The 27,325-nt window shown below is 43.2% G+C and overlaps 1 protein-coding gene across 1 annotated transcript in view; it reads right to left on the bottom strand.

Annotated features, from left to right (window-relative positions):
- Window positions 1–1,882: 1,882 nt before the first annotated feature.
- bcl11aa (BCL11 transcription factor A a) overlaps window positions 1,883–27,325 on the bottom strand; it is a 41,642-nt gene continuing 16,199 nt past the window's right edge. The window contains exon 3 of the mRNA XM_028422991.1: window positions 1,883–7,629. Coding sequence (XP_028278792.1) covers window positions 5,390–7,629 — 2,240 coding nt within the window. The 3' untranslated portion in view covers window positions 1,883–5,389. The remainder of the gene's footprint in view (window positions 7,630–27,325) is intronic.

The following is a 27,325-nucleotide window of genomic DNA, read 5'->3' as shown; positions in this document are numbered from 1 at the left end:
ACATCTGCGTGCACACACACACATACATTCCTTTCCTTTATCTAGATTCCATTGCAACAGTGTTGTGCCAAGGCCGTACAGTGTGAAGCAGTGTGAAAACATGCTTTCTGAAGTCTTTGGAGAATCTCTTATTGTAAAAAAAATCCTGCTGGCCAAAGACAAATCTACAGGAGTTTTGTGGGGGGGTTGGGGGGGGGGGGGGTACGATACTGCAGGTCACGGTCGTATAGATTTTACAACGGTGACAAATGCATTATGCTTTTCACATAAACCAGCACAGGAGAGCCCCCAGTAAAGCAGAAAAAAGGTCTGAATGCTTCACGGGTTTATAACTCAATGAATTTATCACAGAAACAGAGAGAGAGGGGGAGAGGGAGAGGGAGAGGGAGATATGGTGCAGATTTGTTTTATTTGCCCAAGTGATGCTGCCAGTGGCCACTTGTTCAACAGGGAGTTAAAGAAAAAAAGGAACTGCTGCATCTCATGGGTCACACAGTCCTTTTATGTCCAACACACACCTGAACCTCACACACACAATCCTCCACCATTAGACCGACAGTAGTATCATGCTTTCAACACTCTATATGCTCCATTTGTGCTGCTGTAGACTGTATTATTACAGTACATTCAATCTAGAATAATGCTATTTATTTACTTTTTTTCCTTGATTTAAAAAACAATTTGTGCAAGTCAGCAGAATATTTGTAACCTTTGATTGCAGAGCTGATAACAGATCATCTCACGTGTTGATTGCACAGTTATCATGCACGTTGCCTTCCTATTTCTGAAGCTTTTCATAATGAAACTACATGTCTTAATGTAATCTTTGTCATCTCTTTTCTTGTGCTAGCCTGCATTGGTGGATTATGATATTAGCGCCTTATCTTGCTTTTATTAATATACTGTAGGCTCACTGTTTCCTTCTAAATACAATATACCTTAAGTGCACTTTGTTCGTGTATGCTACATCTTTTGATTGGAGTCATAATTGAATATTTATAGAAGGAGGTTCTTTGGTTTTTAAGGACACTTTCAGTGTGCGAGAGAAAGCTGTGAAAACAGTGTGAGGTGCGGTGTCTAGAGGACACAATGCTGATTGATCCTGACAGCTTTATGAGGCTTTGTGACTCCTGAGCAAACAAAACGACATAATGATATTTACTTAAGTACATTCTGTGAAAGTAGGAGCGAGTGTGTGTGTGTGTGCATGCATGTACTGTATGTATATGTGTGGGTGTGAAGGCTGTGAAATGCACACAGTTACCTATTGACAGCGATAGATATTGCACTGTACTCTGAGGAGTGACATGCATAGTGCACATATGTGTTCTGAGATAGCGTGCAGACCAAGCAAAAATGGTGGTGTGGTGCACGTACACACGTATACATGCAGCGTGCAGCACAGGCAGCTTGGCTGTCTTGACCAACAGATAGGATGACACTGCATGCAGACACATCCACCCCCACCCACACCCCCCTGTCTGAGACAGACAGCACACACACACACACACATGCAGGGAAAGTCATAAAGAACATACAGCACAAGGCCAAAGGCTAGGGTGATGTGGGAGACGGAGGGCTGATTTCAATGGGTTCAAGCAGTGTAAGGCCTCCGTAGTGGAAGCATATGACTGACACTTCTAACACATGCATACACATATATACTGTATGTATATAAACACTCCTAACTGCATTGAACTTGAACTGGCTTCAGTCAAACTGGCAATTACAATAAATGAGACACATGTACCCGGAGTGGACAGTAATCATATGCACACACACACCAGAGATAAACGGACACACGTGAGATAAGCGACAAGTGTCATTATACTTTCATTTTTTTTTATTAATTGTTTTTCAATAAAGGGACAAAATGGGTGTGTGAACAGGATTATGCAGACATCTGCCAGAAAAACACAGACAGTGGTTTTCCCAATACAACTGAACAGAGACCCCAAACAACAGAAATTAAAAGAGCTCGGTTTGTCCAATGACCATCGGCCACCATTACAAAAGAAAAACAACAAATGAAAATTATATTATAACCAAAATAAAAAAATAAAATCATAACAAAAACAAAAAAATAAGAATCCATTCCATGTCTCTGTTTTGAACAGAGCATATAGGTAATAATAAATAGTAACTCCCATAGTAAAAGATAAAGTTCAAGTTCAAGTTACAACAAACAGCTCTCAGAACAGGAATAGAAAAGGCTGATAACAAAATATTCCGCATTGCCATTTACAAAAAAGTCTCAACTCAAGCAGGCTTCTCCACGTTCCCCCGGGTCATTTTTTTTAAATATGCTTTGCATATGAAAGTATACCCAATCTAAAGCACCATTTAGTATTTGGCAATGAAAAAAACTGCAAAACATTGAATTTCTTTTTAAACGTATTTATTTTGACGCTTTTTTTTCGTAATCCATGTACTGCATATGAAGTTTATTTTTTTTACCTCTCTTCTTTAAGTTGGAATGTAGTCAGGTGGGAGGGGTGAGAGAGAGAGAGATAAAGAGAGAGAGAGACAGAAGCACACAACAGAACAGGCTGACGGCAGCTTTCATTACTGCATACAAGAATGGCAGCAGGAGGAGGAGGGATCGATCTAGGGAGGAGGAGAAGGAGGAGGTCTGAACCAAAAAAAATAAAATAATAAAAATAAATCAAATCAAAGAAGATATGTACAACCACCTCTGTGGACAGGAAACAGAGCGGCGGCCATCTGATGGCCCGCGTTGCATCCCAGTGCCACATACTTTAGCTGCTTTTTTATGGGGGTTTTTTTCCTTTTTTTATGTCTTTAAACATACAAATAATTCGCACTATATTATCCTGCCAAATTAAAAAAATATACCGTGGCAGCTTGGGATTTTTTTTCCACTACCAAAAAAAGGTATGGTAAATACCTTCAGAGAGAACAAGCAACAGTTAAAAATACGAGCCTCAATATAAATACTATAGTGCCTACTCTAAGTGAACATTGAATTCAAATACAATTCTAGAAATACAGAAAAAGTAGACCATAAATGTGTTTAAGCATAGGAATCGACATGAGTGTGCATTTTCCTATATTTTAAGTTCTTTATTATATATTCATATATAATCTTAATCCTTTCCCCAATGCAAATTGTATTTCAACCTGAAGAGCTGTGAAGAGCCAAGGCAAAATAAAAATACAAAAACTATCACAGAGTTTTTTTGTTTGTTTTTTCGTCTTTTTTTTCTGTATCATTTCATATATACTGTGATCGGAGTCTTGAACACCACCAAGACGCTGAGAAACGACAACGAAACTTAAATACAGTTTCCCCTAAAACGATAGTGAAGTGGTATTTGTGGAAAAAAAAAATCATACTTATAATTAAAGTTAAAGTGTAAATTAAAATTTACACAAAAAATTCTCGCAGTGTGAGCAGCAAGTGTCTTGTCGTCTAGCCGGCGAGGTCTGTACGTTATTCAGGTTCTGATGACAACTCTTTCTTGGCTGGCAAAAGAAAAAGATGCGGCCGTGCAGGAGTAAGCCCCCTTTTTGATTTACAGACCTTGCAGACAACGGTGAATTTTCAGCCCAGGTTCTGGTTCACAGCCCTTTGTGGGCAGGGTGGGGGTGGGGGGTTATCAGGGGTAACAAATTGACAAATGGTTCAAAAGGTGAAATGACAAAGGTACAGAGGTCAAGGGTCATGAGGCTGGAGTTGCTGGCAACAGATTATGTCTCTCATCTTTTACTGCTCTTAACGTCATTTTTTTCCCTTTAAACTTGTAAACTTGGGAAACAGTGCACTGCATGTCCTATAAATTTAGCTTTTAGACTCGACCCATGTACCAGCTTTGCATCTGTGTGAGATAATGCAAGAGAGATGCTGGTACTTACTCTCAGGCAGAGTGACAAGTGCTGTACTTTTAAAGAAAGGAGCAAAAGAATGTGGGATAAAAAAGAAAAAGCAAACAAAAAAGTGCCCTGCATTAGTCTATGCATACTGATGATCACATTTTTTTCAAGAGCCCTAGAGTACTGATATATTTTTTTGCAAACTTTTTTTCCTCTGCTAGTTAATGACCCTGTTTTAATACTAAAAAGTGAAAGACATTGCCTCGGATCCCCGTAATATGTACGTAGCTTCCAGTTCTGTGTAGCTTTCTGTCTGTCTAGCTTGTAGTTATTTCAATGCTCTCAAATAAACTTGGAGCTCATATATTACTTTATGCATTGTTCCACACACTGACATTATCGAAGCAGCGTTTTCGGTTTGTGCTAACGCAGATAGTACATGACACGATTCTCAGCCGTGCGCCGTATCCCTCAAGTTCAGGATTGTACGTTACAGATTAACCTCTATTTCAAAAAAGTACCTCCTTTTTTTACCAGAAACAAAACTACAAATAATTCAGATATACACAATACTGCTTGTACCATGCTTGCCATGAAATCCACATAGTAAAGATAGCCTATTGAACATGTAATAGGTAGCTAAAAAAATGATGATTAACAAGAACTCTCTGATCTTTCGTCATGAGTCGTCAGTCCACTTGAGGTGCTTGATGCAAGGACCTTTCCTGGGTGGCTTCTAGCATTATCTAGCCTGACCCCAAACTTATACCAGATAAGATTATGGCCAATGCAGTCTTGAGATATCAAAGGCACTCTTTCTTATCCTACCAAATGATAGTACAAATCGAATTCTAAGCACACCCTTTGTCTTTTTGAAAGAAATTTGAAGGCTCAGCCAATGTGTTGTTGTTGTTTTCAAACCCTGTGTGAACATGGCATCTTTTAGAAAGATCAGGATAAGTGCATTTCCAGGGTTGTAAAGAAGAGGGTCAAGTCATAGACTGTTCACTTTTCCATGTTACAAAACAAAACTGTACATGATATGTGTTACAGAATGTATGCAGCATGGATGTATCTTTCTTGTCTTTTCTCTTTTGAAGAATTAAAAAGAAAAAAACTGAACAAGAGAAAAACAGCAACACATTTACTCAACAACTAACCAACCAGGGACAAGTTCTTTTCTTTTTTCATTTTTCTTTTTTTTTGATTAGCAAAAAACATACTATGCATGCTGACTAAATCTTAAAAATGGAAAAGGAAAAACTCAAAAAAAGAAAAAATAGTACACAACATGTAAATTATTGCACAAGAGAAAGGCTCGAAGTTTTGCGTCAATGCAAGAGTATTGCCCCGATACAAATCATGCATTCAATGGGTAATGGAAACGGGGTGTGCTGGTGCAGAGCACATGGTCTTAAGCTTCCACCTGATTGGTGAAAGTGGAGTGTTGGGTTTGGGGCAAATCTACAAGGGGCTGGGAATAAACAGGGGTTTGATGGTGGACATAGCTGTGTGTGGGGGTGTGTGGGGGTTAAAGGTCCCATTGTTCGGCCTTCTACTCTGACTTTATTTCGGTACTCAAAGGACGGTCACTGTGCCATTTTTTCATGTGTTTCTCCAAGGTGCTGTAGACACTGAAGGGCATCTGACATATTTCACACTTGTACACGTCTTTGCCCACCTGACCGTGGGTCTTCATGTGGCGAGTAAGTTTGGAGCTCTGGGCACATGCGTAATTGCACAGCTCACACTTGTAAGGTCTCTCCCCTGTGTGGCTGCGCCGGTGCACTGTCAGGTTACTGCAGTTCTTGAACACCTTGCCACAATACTCACAAGTATCACTCCTACGTCCATCCTTGGAGCTAGGCCGCCCAGGACCGCCAAGATGTGGCGTGCTGCCCCCGCTGCCTGTACCACTGCGGCCAGACATCCCGCCGTCCAATTCCCCCGGAGGGGTTGAGAAACGCAGACTGCCATTCTCTGAAGAATGCTCAGATGATGATGCAAAGGGCGATTGTCTGGAATCCCCAAAGTTCAGAAAAGGGTCCTTGAGTTGTCGGGAGGCGGCATAACCAGCCAGCCACTGGGAGTAGACGTTCTCCGTGTTAGGGATTGTGGGAGTGGGCAGGTCAAATTCCTTTTCCAGCTTGATGCGTTTAGAGAAAGGGCTGAGTGGACTGGGACTACCCAGAAGCAGTTTCTTGGAGAGGCCGACAGAGGCGGACTCATTAGGGGACGCTCCTCGCCCATTGACTGTCGAGACAGAGCCCTCCTCCCCGCGATCTGTTTCCAGCACAGAGTCCCCATCACACATGTCTCGATTATGGTGATGGTCTCTGTTGAGATGGTGGTGCAGGTGGTTTTCCTGGGCCATGGCGTTCCGTTTGTGCGCGTTGAGGGCTTCACTGAAGTGCTGCATGCTAGCAGCCAGACCCATCCCCTGCATCACCTCAGGTAGCGAGCGAGGGATGGACCCCTCGTCAGCCAGTCGGCTTCCAATGCCGCCGTTGTTTTCATGCTGGCGTGCTCCTTCAAGGTTCAAGCCAAAGTGATTGGTGTTGTTGGTTCTTCTGGCTACCCTCTGTCCATTATGCTCTTCCTCCTCCTCTCCTTCCTCTTCCTCCTCCTCTTCCTCCTCTTCCTCCTCCTCTTCCTCTTCTTCTTCCTCCTCTTCTTCCTCCTCCTCCTCCCCATTTTCACGCAGCATGCGGTTATTCTCACTTTTCAGCTTGGCCACCACTGACTTAAGGGCACTGCTTGCGCTGCCCAAGTGCTCGCTGGTGCCAGGCTCTGGAGATGAGGCCGTTGAGAGCCCATCTTCTGATTTGCCTGCATTTGGTGAAGAGGATTTGTGCATGTGAGTCTTCATGTGGCGTTTAAGTTTGCTGGCCTGTGTACAAGCATGATCACACAAGTGACATTTGTACGGCTTCTCTCCTGTGTGGCTGCGCCGGTGCACTATTAGATTACTCTGGAACTTGAAGGACTTGCCACAAAACTCACAATGCTTTGATTTTAACTGGTTGGTAGTGGAGGGTGTTGTCCCTGCTGAGGGGATAGGGGTAGTAGGAGTGGTTTGAGAACCCACAGGTGACTGCATGGAGCCCGGAAGTGGTGGTGGAGTGGCAAGATATGGTGGTTTGCTGCCCCCTGCTCCTCCTGCACCTCCGCCTGCTCCTCCCGTCTGGAATGGCTGGAGCAAGCGCTGCATGGGGCTGGGCCGGCTTGGGGATAGCGGGGGAGTGGACCCTGAGGTGTTGCCCGCCAGTTCCCGTAGCCGTCTTGAAAAGTCCATTGTCGGAGGGGGGTCCAGAGGCAGAGGAGGATTGAGGCGCAGCACCCTATCAAAGGCACTCGGGTGGTGGGCTGCCAGCGCCAGCTCCTCTGGGCTCAGGTGGTGGGGGTCCAGGTGGTTCCTTGGAGGGGGACTGAAGAGGGGCGGCGTCAGAGGGAAACGCTGATGATGGCCCCCGCCAGCAGCACCACCAGTGCCAATGCCACCTCCCACTCCAACGCTGTCCCTTCCACCTGAGCCCGAGCCGGGGATGCGGAGAAGGTTGAAGGGGCTTGCGTCAGGAGGCAGATGGAGGCCGTGAAGGGGAGGCTGAGAGGGGCAGTCTGCGCCTCCGCCGAGGGAGGAGGGTCCACCCATGCGTGGGGTGAGAGGACTGCCGTGTTCGCTTTCCAGGTAGATACGGAAGCCGTGGGTGTTCTGAGCATGCTGCAGCAGGAACCAGGCACTGCCATATGACTGCTTACAAGTAGTGCAGGTATAGGTGGTAGGCTCCTCCTTCCCTGTTGAGACAGAGAAAAGAATTTGGTTAGAAAAAGCATAGCATTTTTTTCCATTTAAGAAATTCATGACATGAACACACTTTGTACAGAACATGAAGAACAACTCTGTTCAACTCAGCTGAACCAAGCTTTTATTTAAACCTAAGGCCTAACGGTTCCAGCTTTTAAAAGTGGTCGGCACATGGTGTTGAGGGCTTTGCAAATACAACAGTAGCTCTTATTGAGGTCATGCCCCACATGAGTAGCATGTGAGAAGTAGTGTGTGTGTATCTCTTTTTCTCCCAGACTGCTGTGGGACATAATTTCTCCCTTTAGACTGACTGTGAGTCCTCCATTGTCAGCAGGAGAACAAAGAAACAGGGCTATCCCAGTGGACTACCACTTCCCACTGATCTACCAAAACAGAGGCTCGCTCTCTCATACACAGGACAGACAACAGAAAAGGGATCCTTCAAACCTTTAAATTACTACCTCCTCATCATCAGCTCAAATTTAGGCTTAGTTTATTAGGGTCATATTCTGTCCATGACCATCACTAAACAAACACACTCATTCACCCATAAAACAGAAGACTTCAGCTGCCCGAGGAAGGTAAAACAGTAGGAGTGTAAAAACATTTAGACTCCAGCTGGAGAGAGGAAAAAAACCCTGCGGTCCCCCTCGTAGCTTCTTCCCTCACTGAAGCATGCAGAGTCACTTTGAGACGGCGATGAGAGGGAACATTTAAAACAATAATTGCCTTTGAATGGCCTCAGCAAAGATGACCTGCGGTGGGACCCGCAATGCATGTGTAATCTCATTAGGGGGACCGAATGGACGGCCATCAGCTCGTTTACAAGATTAGATGACAAACGAACCCCCTTCATCTCCGCGCCTTCCCCACTATTAAGCACTGTGCAACGTGCGTACACAAGCACACAGACACTCAACACGCAGGCAAAAACAAGCATTTACAAAATCTCACTAGAGGGCCTAAAATACTGACACATAGCCCTAATGATAACCCTTGCAACACCTTAGTATTTATTACATTTATTAATGTAATAAAAATAGCATTTGTGGAAAGGCACCAACAGCTGCAACAAACATCTTTTAAAATACAGACATCTGTTGTAATAATGTTGCTATTTTTCTCTCATGTGTCATGAACAATAAATTATAAAACACTCCATTAATATGTAAAATAGGTTGGGCAGGTTGTAAAAATACACACAAAAATTGGGACATATCACCTGCTAATTACAGGCAGAACAAATACCACAAATTAGCAGTTGATACTAAAAGGATGTCATGGTTTACATGGAGCCCTTCATACATCACCACACTGCAATTTACTTCTAATAAAGATAGGATTTAGCGAAATGTGAAAATGTGTGTTCATGTAAGAGATGCCCCCCCCCCTCTCATGCTATGCAATAGAAACAGTGATTTACATGTGTTATTATTCATATGAGAGGATGTCGTTCTCCTCCTTCCTTCATTTTCCTGTCTGTTTTTCCCCTCTCTCTGTATACACAAACACACTTGTCCAGCAGTCTGGAAAGGCAGCTAAATTATGGATCATTACCATTGGCACAAATTACTGCTAATTGTGGGCACCTGCAATGGATGTAACCTGTGAATATCATTTGCTTGTCAGGACCAGGGAGGCTTTATTTATCTATTCATCTTATTATTCCTGTGGCCGCTCTGCTGTGAGGATGGAAACACACAAGATAGACTTGACAATGCTGCACAGGCAGACGACTCATTTAGCCAACATGGAGGCATGCGTCCTCCTTCACTAACGTGACTGCAATGTAGGATATGCCTTTCTCACACAATGTGTAAATGTAGTAACATTTATAAAATGACAACAATATGATCAATACATCAATTGTTATGATCCGGATTCATGTTCATCTGCATCACAGGAACACACAAAAAAGGCCTGTGGCACTGTAAGTAAAAGTTAATTTTTAGACATGGATACAAGTAAAATATTAGGCACAACAAGTGCAAGGCACAATGGTGCGACTCTTAAGCTAACACGCTCCTTTTTGACTTGTAGCTCAGACTTGTCTGCACGCTGATTGAAACTGTAAGGTTAATGGATTTTAGAGTAGGCGACCGCTCCACTCTGTCTCGCTGTAATATACTCCCATCAGCCACTTCATTAGGCAAACTCTCCACCACTCCAAGCTAGAAAAATGAAGTGAGAAAGCAGAATGGATACCCGGAGATGAAGATAGATAGAGTCAGAGAAAGAGATGAGATAGAAGTAATCCCTGTGGTTTAGACAGAGGTGACAAATACCTGCTACAGCTTTAAAGTTTGGCTACAGCGGGTGTAAGGAAGAAGATGGAGGTAAATAACAGCATCCGATTCTTTACCTGGAGTAAATGTCAAAGCACGGAGAACTGAGAGAAGACACACACAGACACACACACTTTCAGAAATGTCCTAATACTCAGTAGCAGCCATGCTACAGTGACAAGCACAGGCATTAAAGCCCCTATTAAGCCAAGGGCATTGCCTGGACACTTATGTGGTGCTGGATGGGAGAGGGAGGCAGTAAGGTAGCTTGGCTCATGTTTCATGACTCCTTTGTGTGTGCCTGAGTGTGTGACAGGGAGAGAGTGTGTGTGTGTGTGTGTGTGACTAGCTATCGCTCTCAAAAGGCAGTGTAGCAGTGTGATCCAGTGAAACAGAGCCAGTGCAACAAACTGAAGGCACATCCAGGCTAAAAGCCTTTTAAAGGTATTCATTGGTAAATCTCATGGGTTCATTTTATTTTATTTTTTTTTATACTTGTATAGATTGGTCTGCGGATCCAATCACAGATATATTGGTATTGACAGTGGGGGAAATAATGCAGGAAAAAGATCCTCAGGGTGATTTAAATATGGTGTTTTAGATATATAATATACTCATGATATCTGCCATACATGTACTTTGTTGCAAAAATGTTAAACAAAGTATAAACATCTCAAAATATATCAATATTTGAATATTTCACACCAAAAAAAAATTAGGCTTTGCATTGAAAATCTAACCAGCACATTGTGTGTTTTAGGACTACCACCAATACAACCCTAAAACCTTAGAAGAGATGATCACACAGAGCCACCACTAACATGTATATTTTCATGTATTCTCTTCTTAAACTCCATCCCTAACTTTCTTCATCCTCTTTGCCCCCTCGCCAATCTTTTATATACTTGTAGGACTCTCTCCTGTGCAGCCTTCCTCTCTCCCCCTCTATCTCTTTCCACCCACTGGTAGTTCTGTGGCGATGTCCTTGGCTGGGTCCACCTCTGGGTGAGATGATAGTAATTGAGGTAATGGAACATCGCTAAAACAGGATTAGGTACGCATACTGGGAGAGAGGGACAATGTCCCTTAATACAATTTGGGATTTCTATCTGAGCCTCAGGCTTTCAGGATCTGCTGCTCATATTTACATCTGGGCATGGCTGCTTGACCCTAATCACCTCCTGGTGCTTTACCTTAAAGGGATACCTGAACTTTATTGCTCTTCACCAGCCAAAATAGTGACTCAACCTTTAAGGTCGAGTGCAATATGAAGAACATATGATCTGCATGCTGGTCAGCACTCTGATACTCATAACTCCTACTATACATGTGTTCTGTATCTGATGCACTGCCCCACTTCAATTAAAAGAAAAACCCCTTTTGTGACTCTGGGAACACCAAGAAAATAATTTTCAGCAGACCATGCACATTAAGGACTCCCTGCCTTCCTCCTTTTCCCATCATTCACCACTAAAAGTGTGTGGCTTGCTTCTTCTTCCAGAAACCATATCATTGTCCTAATTATGGCTCCTTTCATGTTTTAATTTCAGGACTGCGTGTCCTTGTTTGAGCTGAGGATATAAAGAAGTCAAAATGCAAAGGTGGTCGTCGCCATTGTGAAATCCAGGATAACAACAAAAATAAGAACGTCCTCTTACACTGTGGCTAAACTCCTTTAATTGCTGTTTTGCCATCACATGCTGTCATACCAGTGTTCTGAGTTAAACCCTGCGGTAACTTCCTGGGCGGTCCTGGGAGAAGGGATCTGCAAAATCCTCCTCTCCTCTCCCCTTCCCCTCCCCTTGCATGCTTTCTTACTAACTGGACAGCAAACAATTGGAATGCAAACAGTGGCAGCTGGTGTCCTGTCTGCGCGCTGAGAGGAGCGATGCAGTCAAATAACATGACTAAAATTGCTCAGGAATAAAAAAAAGCAGTGCTCTGCTCTGTTTGGAAGGAAATCAGCCTCTATTACTGGCTGCGAGATCAAAGCAGCTTCCTCAAACACAGCAGTTATACAAGAAGAGTCAGCCAATCATAATGCAGGAGAGTAGTGGTGTAATCATACAAAAGGGGTGGACATACATCAGTAACCTTACAATATATGAATAAGAAGTGGGGATCAGTATTGCTCGTCTTGAATACTGAGCTGTTTGTTTCCTTCACTCTTCTTCGCTTTTATTTCTGCATTCCATAAATGTTTAGAGGTGTTTATACTGGTCTTTGTATTCATCTATTCTTTTTGGGTTTTTTTTAATATGTCCTGCTGCTAAAATACAGAGGCCTACAATGGACTGGACTGGGATAAGCTCCTCCCTCTATGACCCTGTGCAGGACAAGTGGACGGATGGATGGACGGATGGATGTTTTAGGTAACCATGCCCACACTGATATACATGAAACAGGGCCTAACTAAATGCTTTAAATCTACAGAGGAAGATTTTCAACCTGAGCAGGTCAACCTGCAGCCTTTAGACATCCTTCCTCTTCATCTGAAGCCTTACTATGCACCAAAGCCACAAGATGTACTCACACTTCGTTTACCTTTTATCCACTAGTCGCAGTTTAAATGCATGCTAGGATCGCCCGGTCTTATCTATCTAGTTCTTCATTTGTTCTTAGGTGTGGCTCCATCTTCCACTTTCTCACAGTCTTATCACTCCTCTAGATGAAAGATAAAACTCAATCAGTGCCAGTTTACCATAGAGATCCATGTGGCAAAGCTATTGACCCTGCCATGGATTTTAAAGGAGAAATTTTCAAGGTTTCCAAACCCGGATAATGGTTATCTGCTAAATGCATTATCAGGATATTCAAAATTATAATTTGATTGCATATTATGCAACTGTAAGGCTCCACTAAAGGTCAAAGTGTCTTGATGTAGTTTTCCTTTGCAACAAAAAACCCTCTAGAACCTGCAAAAAGCCCTTCTTTCATCTTCAAAAGCAGTCCAACCGGCAAGACGGCTGTCAGATTTATAGATATTTAATCAAGGTAAACATCAAACATCATGTCACAGCTTTTAAAAAGCGGCATAAACTGAACTTTAAATAGCTCCAAACAACTTTTGCAAATACAAGTTTCCAGGCCTGACAATAATGATCTGGAATTTTTATGGAAGAAAGGACTATGAACGCATTTGAATTACCAAAAACAACAATGAATTATTGAGCCTGTCTGCGTTCATGCTGTGTGTGTGTGAGAGAGTGTGTTCTGCTAAAACAGCCGTACACTCTAGGCTGATGAGCAAAAAATGTCAATACCGTCTGTCCCTCTGTGTGTGTGTGTGGGATATATCAATACCTTCTGTCTCTGTGTTTGGAACCCCTGCTGGGCTACAGACTGTGCTATCTGCAACTCTCTCACCAGTCTACTTCTGTGTGTGTGCGCGCGTCCATCCCACCACCCATTATAGCTGCCATGTGACAAAGTTTCCTTTTCTCTTTGTGGCACACACAAACACACAAACACACAGCTTGCCTTTCTCTCTCCCTCTCTCTCTCTCTCTCACACACACAGAGTAATGTATCTCGTAAAGTCTCTTCTAATGACACAGCCAGGGCCCTTAAACTGTGTTTATAAATGTAATTAAATGGACCGGCCTTTGTAGAAGCATCCAAGCACACTATAGCAATGATCCAATGTGTGTGTGTTTGCGCGTGTGTGTGTGAATGTGTGTGTCCATTTGGAAGACCAGTACTCGTGATGGAAGGGACAGCCTCCACTTAACCCCAAACCACCATGGTGAAATTACAGAGCATCCAAATTACAGCACTTATGTAAGCAGAGAGAGAGAGACTGGGGTTTGAGAGGAAACTTGGTCCTGACACACACACACACAACACTCAGTGACTCAGCGTGCGGACTTCTACTTCAAACCCAGAATGCAGAAACTTTCTTTTAACTCCTAATCTGTTGCAGATTTCTGACCTTAATCAGATTTCATGTGCTCATTTTAGGTTAATGTTGAAGCAACTGTTGCTGCAGGGCTGCTGCAGACATTTGATTGATTACATCCTTTATCCAGCCCATAATCAACGTACTGTAAAGCATTCGTTATCTTTTTTACTTTAACTGATATTGGTAAACTGCTTTATTACTTTTAGACAGGAATGTTTCCTGAAGTAAATAAACTGCATCCTGACAAACAGATGCGATTTCAGTGACGTCAATGAAATCATTGTGCATTGCACCCTTGGTCAGGTACCATTGCCACATATTGTGGGTACCTAACCTCTGCATATTTCTGTGGCTACATCTCTATGTGTTTATGAGGTCAGGGACTGATAGTGTAGTAGTAGATACTGTTCTGATAGTGGCCGGAAATGGCGACCTCGGGAGGGGAATGGTTTCCTTTTGTAAAATGTTTCTGTGTGTTTTAAGGCAAACCGTGATCTTTACCAAAACCCTTACCCTCATTTTTAATGGCTCTTCAACTTTGTGTGAAACAAAGCTTAACAAACCAGCTCGTGGTGTCAGGGTAACTTGAACCCCAGAAGACCTTTTGCAGCTTTATTCGTCCCATGATCAGATGAGGCAATACGTTCATATGTTTCCTTAGCATATATGTAACCATGTGTATTGTAACTGGTAGATGTGCTGTCACCAAATGTGATATAATGTGAACCTCATGTGAATTTTCAGCTACTATGTGGTTGGTGTATAATACTTGGCTGTAGGAAACAATCCTAGCAATAATGCCATATCTACAATATGATTTGCTGCCAGAGTCATTCTGTAAAGCACCTCCATTGACATCTACAATTTGCCTTCACAATAAGATGAGAGCACCTTCACGTCAAAACCATGCACCATCTCCCAGAAACACCCACAGCACTCCTGTCCTGCATCCACTGAGCATCTGATAAGCCTCTAAACTGGATTTGTTACTCAAGCCTTCCCTTAGGGTATTTCATTATATGACCGCTACCTGAGGCAACACACTATTTTAGGATCTGTTCCAGTTGGCACTGTCTGGAAGTGTCCAGCACGTCACTAAACCCTCAAGCCGAGGCGTCACTATCACGGGTGAAGCCAGCGGCTGTTAGCACCAGAGTTCTGTGACTGGAAGCGCCCTTGCTCAGCTTGTTACAGTATCACTTAGCTGCAAGTGCAATCAGCCTTACAGTTATGAATGGTCATGCATAAATACACATAATATGAGGAAACAAAACAGGATAGAAATGGTTGTTTTCATTGATATTCAAAGTAACACACAGGCTTTACTTCTCTTGAAAATACACACACACACGCACACTTGTCCCTGATGAGACAAGAGCACATGCTGAGAGGAAGCAGATTTTCTTTAGTGCCACAAGCAAGAGGTTGGTGGTCACTAAAGACACACACACAGTGGTATATACACAGAGCCAGTCTGGTATTGAGTGATCTGCAGGGACCTGCAACAGCTGCCAAGCAGGACGATTCAGTCGTCAGTGTGTGTGTTAGTGTGTGTGTGCGCGTGTACCTTGCAGTGACCACAGTGGGAGATCACTCTGAGCTGAGCAAACACCTCAGCTGGCCGGAGACACACACACATACACACACACAACACAAATACAGCGCTTTGCTTCCTCTTTTGCATCTAATCCCTGCTTCGCCCAGTTCATCCCTCCATCTGTCCATCAACATTGCATACAGGTGGCTGTCCTCTCTCTCTCCCCTTCTCTCCACCATCCTCTCTTTTTCTTTTCCATTTTTATCTACCTTCTCTTCCTCTTTTCCTCCTGACCATTCACACAGGAAAAAGCTGGAGGGGAGAGAGGGGAAATCAGAGAAATCAAGGAGAAGACAGGGTGTCGAGCAAAAGAAGAAGACAAACACACAAACACATAAAGCCTGACCGCCCACACACATTCACTGCAACATGTGGACAAGCTGTGACTAGACCGAAGGAGAAGCTGCACCGCTTGCCAAAAAAAAACTTTCGCACTCCTGTTCTTTCCCCCCGTTTTTCCCCTCCCTCTATTCTTCCCTTTCTTCATCCTTCCATCCTCCCCTCCCAGGTGGGAAGCACTCAGCGCCGTCTCTTTAATTGTATTCATCCGACAAGGCCGATCGATAGAGGACATATTTAATACAAATTTATGACTATTAGCCATCAGCGATAAAAAGCCTCTCTGTTTCCTAGACAGCTCTTGCTTGTGGTGAAATAAGGAAGGAGGAGGAGGAGAAAGGAGAGGAAACACAAGCCATCCTGCTTTTAACACAAACAGCCTCCCACAGTCTCACTGTCCGACCTTGGAGAGATACGGTTTAAGCTGCTACAAAAACACCAGAATTCAACTTCAAGTGGGTCTCGGGTGTATTTGAGTTTTTTTTTTTTTAAGGCATTTGATTTTTGTGCTCAGTTCACAAGAGGATTTCAGGATGGACTCCAGCACAGCAGCAACTTTTTGGCAGGCTTAATAAATAAATATATCAATCTGAGTAATAAACTGCTGAGAAAAAATACGTCTTCAGACGCCACAATGGGTTGAAGACTTGGCCACAAAATTCATCCCTATGTGAGGAGTTTATATTTTGGCCACAGCTATACAGTCAAAAAAAGGAGTGCTGGGATGAGATAAAGCACGAAGACAAACTCCCTCCTTCAGCGCTCCTTCTCCAACCTTGTCTACTTAACAAACACCGTAGGCTTGATTCATTAGAGCTGCAGTCACTACACCCTGAGAGCCCTATCGATCCCCACCCCAGACGTTTTTCTACAAAACTAAGAGCAGAGGGAAAGAAAAGAGAGAGCGAAGGCAAAGAGGGAAAAAAAGCCAGAGAGACAGGCTGAATATATGGCTCTGTTAATACGAAGCGAGCAGCAGTTTACCTGCCTCTTTAAATTCATTCTAGTGTGCAAGGGGACTGTGACGGCTCCCGGAGAGAACCCCCCCTTCACCTCCCCTCCCCACTCTGCTCATCGCCAAAGGAAATCCTTTGCCCTCCAACAGAAACAAGGTGTGCATGGAGCTGGAACAGAAGTTAGGGAGGATGGAGAGATTTCTGGTTTGTGTGAAACCACCACTCAGGAGTGCTTATAGGGTCTGACTCGTCCTCAGCATGACAGAGTTTTACCTCAGTTAACCTCTCAGCGTTTTGTTTATAAACCTGCACAAAATGATGCTAAGTCTCTACAAATGGTCTCTTTCGTGTAAAAATGTGTTTGAAGGTGAAAAAGCTATATAAAGACAGACTGCTTACAGCGTATAGTGTAGTTAACTGCAGTAATAATACACTTGCAATAAGATAAATATAGGAGATTATATGATAGGAGTGTTCATCATTTATATTGTGTTTATTAATGCTTAAACACTGATTCAAAGCAGGTTCTGTGTGGTTCTTCTGGGAGTCACCATGTGCACTGCATGATATTCTCACTTACGCCTTTCTACCACACTGTTTCATCCAGTATGGATCAGTCTCAGTCTGATCTGGTCCCTTTGACGATTCTAGACATGCTGCTGATACATAGCCTAGCCAGTCACACCCATTGACTCCACCATCGTAGCCCTTTATCTAAAACGAGGCGGACTTTATGTGATGACTTGCTGTGTGTCTTGTTCAACACATACTCCACTGCACACTGTTTTGAATGTCTTTTGTTCATACTAGTCTGGTTGTCACTCTGCCTACATCACATGCTTCATTTCTCTGACTGGTTGTATGTCTGTCCTAAAGTGTCCAGAGGGAAATTCAATCCACAGAGACCAGGCTAAACCTTTGTACAGAACAGAAAAGATTTATACGTTATAGTTATACGTCTTGCAGCATATTTAGACATATAAAAATCAGATAAGCCCACAAGCTATTCATCTTAAGAGGTCACTGCACAAACCTTCTCTTAATGGCATTAATTAGATGTATTTATGCTTTCTTTTCCATCTGAGGTTTCCTTGCTGACACCATAACCTACATCAGCTGCACAGAAATGATGTGATTATTATTATTATCTGTAAAAAGATAAAGAGCAGAATCTGAGGGGAAAAAGTGCTGCTCCTGCATCTGTGATTTACAATAGAGAAGAATAACCAATAAGCAACCAAGAAAAGCTAACCCAAAAATTCACCATTCACAAGTGCCACCACAGCCTCCTCACCGTGACTGGTCAGCGCCTGCAAGAGCACATGGTGCAGAGGTGATGAAAGACTCGTGTTTGTGTTTGAAGCGCACACAAACACTGAGACGCACACTCGCGTTGACATATGCCTGGGGCCTGGCCACCAGCAGAGGACAAAAAGGCCAGTAAATAATTGAGAAGTGTGAAAAGTAGTGGGGGGTGGCAGGGGGCAGCTGTGTGTCTGTTTACTATTAAAACAACAGTATGTAATATTTTTCTTTCATCAAAGCATCTACATATTTGTCTACAGCCTTGTGTGTGTGTGTGTGTGTGTAAGATGCTCCATTAGTGTTTTGGAAAGTGGTGTGGGGGGCCTGGCATTCCCATCAGGCCCTAGTATGGTCTAAGTGCTGCACCACACACACTCCCAAACCCTAACCAACCGCACCCTCATGGATGCAGCCCGGATGCAGGAACCCCTCACCCCCACCCCACCCCCTTCTCCCTACCATCCACCATCCTTTATCCCACCTAGAACGACCCAGTAAGCGCCTCTCAGTCCAAAACACCACACACACTCACACACACACACACATTCATGGTCCACTAATGACCAAACCCAAACAGCTCCCAAACAACTCTGAAAAGCTATTAGGAGAGGGCATTTTGATGGTGGGGAAGTGATTTTTTTATATGCCATTAAAAGCCATGGATAAAATGGGCATTCGCGTAAATACAGCCACAGGTCGGAAGGGGATAGCCAAACAAGTATAACCGAGAAACCATACTCCCTCCCCCGTGAGACAAAGGTAAAGGAGTGTCCACATGTTGCTGCAGAGTGGAGAGCTGTTTTCACTTACTTTCATAAAGGTACTTTCTGACTTTTTAGGTGTTTTTACTTATAGTGTAATGTGGCACCATGGGGTCTTGGGGCAACGTTGTAAATTCAGACCTGGCTTGGAATATCTTCTGAAATTCCTTGTCAGGAAGTCGAGGTACACACTGACTTGGAGGCAGTCCTGGCAATCACTGCATTTCAGAGTGATCATGCTACCAGAAAAATGGGGATCGGCCATCAAAGTCCAAAGCATGCTCTACTGCTTGAAGGGGACATGATTTTGCAGCATATTTATTTTACTCTTAGACCACGGAGACTTCTGACAGGGAAGAAAATAGCACTGCTTCCAGCTGCAAACAGGGTCCATTCCTTACAAGTACAGAGAGCGTTGGGAGTCTCGTCAAGTCAGGTTCAGTCATGATTTAGAGCTCTCTGATGCTACTTTTTCCTAGAAGGAGGTACCCCCCCCTCCCAGTTACAGAACAGGGTAAGAGACAGAAAGACAAAACAAAAACCTCACTCATCACCGGGCAAATACACCTACACATACACCTACATCCTTATTCAGCATTAACAGCAGGTCTTTCAGCAGTATGTCCATGGCCTTTTGATAAGAGACAGAGCAAAGGACACAAGTAAGAAAGAGGAAGCATTCAGACACCCTTAGGGCCTTATACACACACACACACAACCTCACATTTAGGGTAGGATATCTTTCTCCTCCTCATTAGCTTTTAATAACCCACAAGGCCATCATATTCACAACAGCTGTTAGGCAATCTTTAGAAAAATGCTTCCTGATGAGAAGGTCAGTCCGTCTATTAGAAGAAGCCGTCACTGTTTGCTGATCATAAATCCTGCACAGTGGGGGAGTGGCCACACACACACAGGCTGGCAGTGGTTACATGCGATGATACAAGTCAAATCACATCTTGAAGCTATAATAGAAGACTTTGGTAAAGATGACAGGCAGAGCTGTCGAAAAATCCAACAGCGCCCCTTCACGTACAATTCATTGATTTCTCATGGGTCTTACAAATCAATCCAGCAATCAGCAATACAGCCACACAGGAGGTTAGTCAATACAAAGAAATAAGTAAATGGTGCATGTGGTAATGTTATATATATAATGACTATATGAACACACAGCCCCAGGCTACTATTTAAAGCTTGTGTCTCTCCTCCCTGCCAATTTGTCTTGTTATAGACTGATAGACTGGCAACCTGTCCAGGGTGTACCCCACCTCTCACCTACTGACAGCTGGGATAGACCCCAGCCACCCCATGACCCTGTAGAAAAGGACAAAGTGGGCCCAGAAGATGGATGATGGATCCTTTCTGTTGAGCAAGTCCAGCAAAGAGTATTCGCCTTTTATTTTTAGTTTCTGCTTTTTTCTCTTTTTCTTTTCTGTTTTCTGCAAAACTCTCCAAAGTCTCCTAAGCTACCAACACGTTAAATCAAACCCGTGTACAGCTTACACTCAATACCAGTAAATATGCATTTTATTACTGTCCGTGGGTGAATTGAGCATACACCCTTTGGTATATGGAGGCCATAAAGCTGTGTGTCAGGTACACAAATTAATATTTCCTAAGCACAAACTATACTTTTACTGCAGGGCAACCACTCCCTGACCCCGTCAAATCCTGCACCACTTCGCTTTTAAACTCTTATACAATTGCTATATATTTTCTTTCTTTTCCCAGACCTGCTACCTGTAACCCATACTCCCCCATCTCTCTCTCTCTCTCTCCCTTTGTCTGTCTGTCTCCCTGCCTCCCTCTCTCTTTTTCCCAATCCCTCCAGCTGAGCCTTGTAAATCAAGTTGAAACATAGCTTGTGTGTGTGTGTATATATATATATATATATACATATATACGCACACACTGTATGTTGCCTTCTAACTGCTGCCAAAAAAATGTGTCCCAACCGCCCCCTTCTCACCTCCCTATACGTCTGCCTATAGGAGGAGGAAGAGCCAGAGGGGACGGAGGCGTGCATGTGTGTGTGTGTGTGAGTGTGTCTGGAATTAAGCTTGGTGCTATCTGTCAGGGTCACAGGGGTTGAAGGAACATATCCTGGACGCTTATCTCGAGTGGTGCAGCGAGACAAACTAACCGCAGGTTTTTCTTTCTTCTGCGAGAAGAGATCAGAAGGAGCTGCATGTGTATTATTGAAATATATCTCATCTGTTGCCTACCTGAGATGAAAGAGATTATAAAGACTGTGCCTGTTTAGATGCTTCAAAACAACCACCTCACATTATATATAGGTGTTTGCTTATATATACACGTCATATCACAGTACTAGTTATTTGGAGGTTATGACAATGTTTATGGAGTAAAAAGCAGGACAGACTTAACTCTATTAATAACTGAATCATTATCATGGATAAACCGAATCAAAATCATTTTTGACTCCTGTCACTGTGGACACATTTTTTCACCTCAGAATGATTCCTGGGCTCTATAGAGATCATGGCTCCACACAGAGAGAGCTCTGACATGTCTTCTGTGCACAGAACAAAGACAAAAAATTTGATTATTATTACAGCACAAAAAGGACGCTCTACACACTTTAGATGTTTGCTTTTTTTCTGTAACAAACTGTAACAAACTCTCGGAAACCAATTTTTTTTCATACCTGCAGGTCCAAGTGAATCAGTCATGGCTTCCTCGTTGTGTTGAGGAGAGTGGATTTTTTCGTTTTGCTTTCATGTGTGTGTGCGTGTGTTTGTCTTTTAAATGTAGAATAAGGCAGCACTGATAAAATATCCCATTTGGATTTACTCACATAAGATTCAAGGACAATGATTACTCAATAGGAAAACATGCACCAGGTTGATTAATAGAATGATCTGATCAAGTGTGGCCAAACGAGCTCATAGCTGTGGGGAAAAGAATGAAAATACATTCCGGTGTTTCTTTTCATTTCTCTTCTTGGTAGGAACGTTCATGTTCCAGCTGAAGGCCTCATTTAATGTGCTCATGCAGCCTGTTGAAAAATGTTGCTAAAAAAGGCAGCTCCAGCACATGTTTATTGACTAATGTGCAACATAAATATAAATGTTTAAATGTCATAGAGTGTCAATGAAGTCAGCCACAGTTCCTGTCGAACAATATGTAAAATGTGCTATCAGCTTGCAATTACAAGTCTTGTGTTGAAATATGTTTTAATACAGAGTTTTAACCTTGTGTTGTGTAGTCGAGTGATTTCTATGCAGAAACAGTGTGAAGACATAGATCTTTTGCACAAACTGTGTGAGATAGAGAGGGTGTGTGTGTGTGTGTGTGAGGGGAGAAAGTGTCAAAAGCATGCCATATTTAGGCCAGACTGGCACACAGCGAACACACAGGCTAACTGTTGCTTTTCACACTTTGCGGCGACTCTTTTTTACCATCTGCCCTCCCTCTTTGTCTCACTGTACGTCTGTGTGTCGTCCTCTTTTTCTCCATCATTCCTTCATAAACTCTCGCGCTCTGCCAGCCTCACACACACACAGACTTGGCTATAACCTCCCACCCACCTCTTCTCTCTCTTATAAGAGGTCTCAACAAGACAGCGAGGCATCTGAAAACAACTCCTGACGGCCATCACAGCTCTGTAAGTGCAGTTTCTAGGCCTTAAAATGGCGACTATTTATTTTCCCCCCACAGAAATTGTGTAATATCGGGGGAAAAGAGGCTGATCTGTGTCAGAAGCCTGTTGGCCACAATATATATATATATAAAAAGAGAGAGAGAGAAAATCTTTCTCATGGTCTCCTGGTATATTTAGACTAGACAACCAGAGAGCACAAACCACCGTGACTCACACATACACACAGAGATGAGATTACAGACACACAAACATGCTCATTCATACACAAATCATGCTAAAAATCAATCCGGACACGTTTCACCTCAGCAGCCCTTCACGTTTCTCACTACCTGTTTTCATCAGGCCTGAGGCCAGATGTGTGTCTGTGAAGAACAAAAAGTGTGAAAGAGGAACTGACCAGTGTGTGTGTGTGTGTGTTTGCCGGTGCATGGTGGGGCAGGTGTCAGTCCTAGTTTGATTTGTAGTCAGAGGTGAAGTTCAGGGCCTCATTAAGAAATAGGAAAATCAAGTTATCCCATTAAAAAAGTAGGTAAGTGAACCTATTTCTATCAGAAACAGAAAACACTGCATAACCTTAACTGATCATAAATACACAATTTACATTTTATTATGATACAACTCAACAACTTTTATTTTGCCTAATGTCCTGTTTTAAAAACATTCTGCTCTTCTGTTTACAACTCTTTTACATAGAAAACTTGTTAAAGCAACTCCTCTAGAGCCAATAAACACAAGATGCATCAGCACACAATGTGGACTGGCCCTTTAAGAGCCAACATAAACTGAGTGGGAATGAGAAACAAACTGTCAAGTGCTTCTTCTCCAATGCTGCTGTCCATTAATAATTATGAATTTCAAACACATATCATGGATGTATATAGGCTGTTATCAGTGCTCTTTTCCATGCCTTATACACCACATGTTCTTGTCACTTATCAGCCCACACATGGTATCTATATTGGGTTGGGCTCTAACTGAAAAGGCACTTCTACATTACATTGCGCTGAATGTGTACATTTAGCTAATTAGCACCAGCAGAGTGCAGCTCAGCAGCAGTTTGACAGCAGCGGCTACAAAACATTAGCATTCCAGACACAGACAGCTAGCACTCCTGTAACCCCGGCCTGAGACCGCCGGCCAAGGGTTGGGGGCCGTGTTGAGCTAATAAACCTTGTTAATCTAAACGGACGCTGGGTCAGTGTGTGTGTGTGTGTGTGTAAGAGTGTGTGTGCAATAGCTGGCTAACCCCAGCAGATGAGCCTTCACCCCAATCACAGCCCCCTTTTTTGCTGGCAGCCTGCCGTCCGACTTGGCAGACGCACACTCACAAGGGGTCTGGTGTGCACGTGTGCGTACGTGCACACACATGCATGCGAGCCTGTGTGTGATTGCACAGGGGAGGGAGGATTATAGATGTTGAACATACACACGCAAATGAGCGCGGGGCTTGACTGGTCTGCGTGGTGTGTGTGTGTGTTGTAATAAAGCCAGCATGTTTTACTGGCCCGCTGACACAGTGCATAAAAAGATCAGTGGGCCAAATCCATTAGTGGTATAATTGCATTACATGGTAAATATTCCTAAAAGGTCAATATCTCCATTTGAAACATCACCATCATCACAGAGAGGCTGCAATAGAAACAGGAATTCTGGGATTTTTACAGAAGCTGAGGGCACAAAATACCACTTCTAGGCATCTATTACAGCGCAAAGTTGGCTGGCAGTGACAATCTTCCACCTGAGACTGAGTCAGCTTGTGGCACCACAGCAGATGATGCCAGTTTGATTTTTGGTGCCCTGACCACCAACGCCCAGGCCAGTCCTGTTGTCATTCCAATACAAATCCTGCCAAAGTACATTTTATTACTTCAAGTTAATTCACTTATAAGTACTTGCTCTGACTCAGGTCATTTAATCATTATGATGACTGATAGGAGCAGACAGAGACGAAAGGAGAGGGCAGTGTGTGTGTGTGTGTGTGTGTGTGTGTGTGTGGGCGAGTGCAAGGCAGTGAGTCTGTGAGGAGAACTGAAAGTGAAACTAACTTTATTTAGTACTTATGCAAAGCGGTTCTGCAGAAAAGCAGTAGTACTGTAAATTTACCCTTTGTTTTCAATGACGGCACTTTTAAGCATTATATATATATATATATAATATAATATAGTATATAAAACTGACCTGAATGACCTGAATCAAATATATGTCTGCTAAAAAAGAAGACTAACACCGAAATCTATAAAAAATAGGAACATTTTAAATGTCCGAGCTGTTTTGGCACATTGAAGCTGCCTCTAGGTAAAATACAAGTGTTCACTCTGATTCCTAAGTTATTTGTGACATTGAAGGGGACGTGAGCTCTGACTGTGAAAATAACAAAAACACATTTTGGATAGCAAACAAATACATTGAAAGGTTTAATATTTACAGCAACGTCTTGATTGTTCCACCTTCTTATATATGGACAGAATAGTTACAGTTACAGTTACAGTTACAGACAGAATAGTGCGGCCCTTATTAGAATGCAGTTCAGTGCAAACAGACCTGGGCCTTTGTGGCAGTAATGTGGACCTGAACTCATCTAACTCCTGTTTGCCTGATTTGTCAGCCTCAGACATGCATGAATAAAACCAAAGCTATGGCTGTGCTGTGGACAGGGCGCTGCTTGTCAGCAAGAAAGGCAAGCAGCTGCTAGTGGGCCCAGCTCAGTCAAAGGCCCCCACGAAAACAACGGTGTCAAGAGGACTCCTGAGCGGTGGGTGTTCCCCTCCTAACAGACCTTTACAGGTGTGTCCCATAATACATCAAATACAATCATATGTTCTGTTAGCATTAACCGTATTGCACGAGTAAGTCATAGAAGAAAAATGTCTTCAAATTATGTAGAACATATTTATAACGGACAAGGTGATGGTGAGGGTTAGAGGGGACTCCATGTGTTTTTGCCCAGGGCAACCAAGCTTTAGGGGTGTCTTTGTTTACAGATACAGCACAAATCATGACTACACAGACAGAAGGGAAACACTATTTTGTTCCCTAGACATACATTCAGTCAGTATCTACATGTTTTAGCTGTGAAATGTGAGCCCTGCGTGTTATAATCCTTCTACAAACGAACAAAAAAACTGATGGTCACAAATGAGTCAGTGATGCTTGTGTAGTTGTGTTGAGGGGTGCAGATGTGAGGTGATGTGAGGGTTACAGCAGATGATCCAGCTTCCATTGATAGATTTGAACACACTCGGGCTGACTGACAGCATTTAAATGATTAAATGTCTGATAAAGAGAAAGATGATTTCACTCTGATATAGTTCCATCACAGGCACAAAGTGAGGAGGCAGAGAGAGAAGAAAACGGGAGCACACAAACACACAGAGGCAGCGAAAGAAGACAACACTACAGTATATACACACAAACTCACACACACTGCCTCCAGGCAATTGTCCTCCACATTTAGGTCACGCCGAAACTAACAGCTTCGCGCACACATATGTACACACACACTCTCCCCAGGAGGCTCTCCTCACCTGCAAAGAGGCCAGTTTGGACACAGTGTCAAAGATTAAACCTGTGTTTTATCTCAGAGAAAAGGGGCTGCTTGGGGGAGTGTGTGTGTATGTGTGTGCAAGCATGAGTGTGTGTTCACTCAGTCCCTTTAAACCAGAGGGCAGAGGGTCACTGGAGAATACACTTTTTCACTCACTCACACACACACAGCTGCCCTTCTCTGTGTGCGCGGTCAAGTAGAAAGGTGGATCTGTGTCAGGTAGCAAGGGTATTTACTGTTACTGAGACAAGCAGGCCGAGAAAACACAAACACAGCAGAGAGGGAGAGAGGGAGAGAGGGAGAGGGGCTGAGAGACTGAGGGGGAGACTGGAGGAAAGGGAGAGGAAACCTAGAGGTGGAGGAGGACGAGCAGCAATGCTTTGAAGGCCTCAGCGGTCAACGGAATGCAGCCATGTGTAGCACAGGACAACACACACACACACACACACACTGAGCATGTGTTAGATAGAAGCAGAGAAACAGAGCTGACAAGTTATTTCTGCAAAACATATCAGACCATAGCCCACACATTGAAAAACCACATGTGAGCAGGAGCAATGCAAGCACAATGTAAAGCAGGGGGGGGGGGGGGTGAATGGATGACGAGGCAGAACTTAATAGCAGTATGACCCTAAAACGTAAAAGTTGTTGCACACTCCCGACAACCCCATAATAACAACAACCTTCATTTGTTTCTATTCCAAATGTGTAATATGAAAAGCTGCAGCCGTACGCGCTCTGCCTCCTGCACATGTGACCCCTGCACTTTATTCACTCTATAATAATACATAAGGAATATTACACATATTTTTTTAATTATAATTAACATTATGAAGCAACAATTGAGTTGCTTCATATTTAAAAACATAAAGAAGCTTTTTCTCTGTCTGTGTTCTATTGAACACAACATGTTTCAGTTCTTTGTGCTTGTGCCATGATTGTTTCCGTGTGCATTGCATAACGATGAGAGGAATTAAACAGAGAAAAAATAATCATAATTTTAAAGCCTTCTTCTAATCTGTGCTTAATGAAAGGGACAGTTCGCAGCATTTTCCTGCCTCTGAAACAGGCAGCTGATCTCAATCTGTGTCAAACAATAAGCTGCTGGTTCAGGAGGACGCTGAAGTCTCTTCATAAGAAATTGATAAAGGCAGTTAGAAGATAAACTCCTCTGTCAGAGGGGAACAGGAGGCAGAGGGCGAGCAAGGCATGGAGAGGTAGAGGGACGACAGAAAAATAACAAAGCTAAAAAACAACAAACATTTTTTAAAGCAAAATGTGCCCAAAACATGAAGGCAGGATGCCGATTGTCCGACATCACAAACAGGAAGCAGACACACACACAGATCTCTAAACAAGCCCTGGAGACAA

Source organism: Parambassis ranga, chromosome 15 (genome assembly GCF_900634625.1).
Source record: "Parambassis ranga chromosome 15, fParRan2.1, whole genome shotgun sequence".
Taxonomy (NCBI): Eukaryota; Metazoa; Chordata; class Actinopteri; family Ambassidae; genus Parambassis; species Parambassis ranga.
Note: the sequence above shows the minus strand (reverse complement) of the source record. Positions and strands in the feature narration are given on the sequence as shown.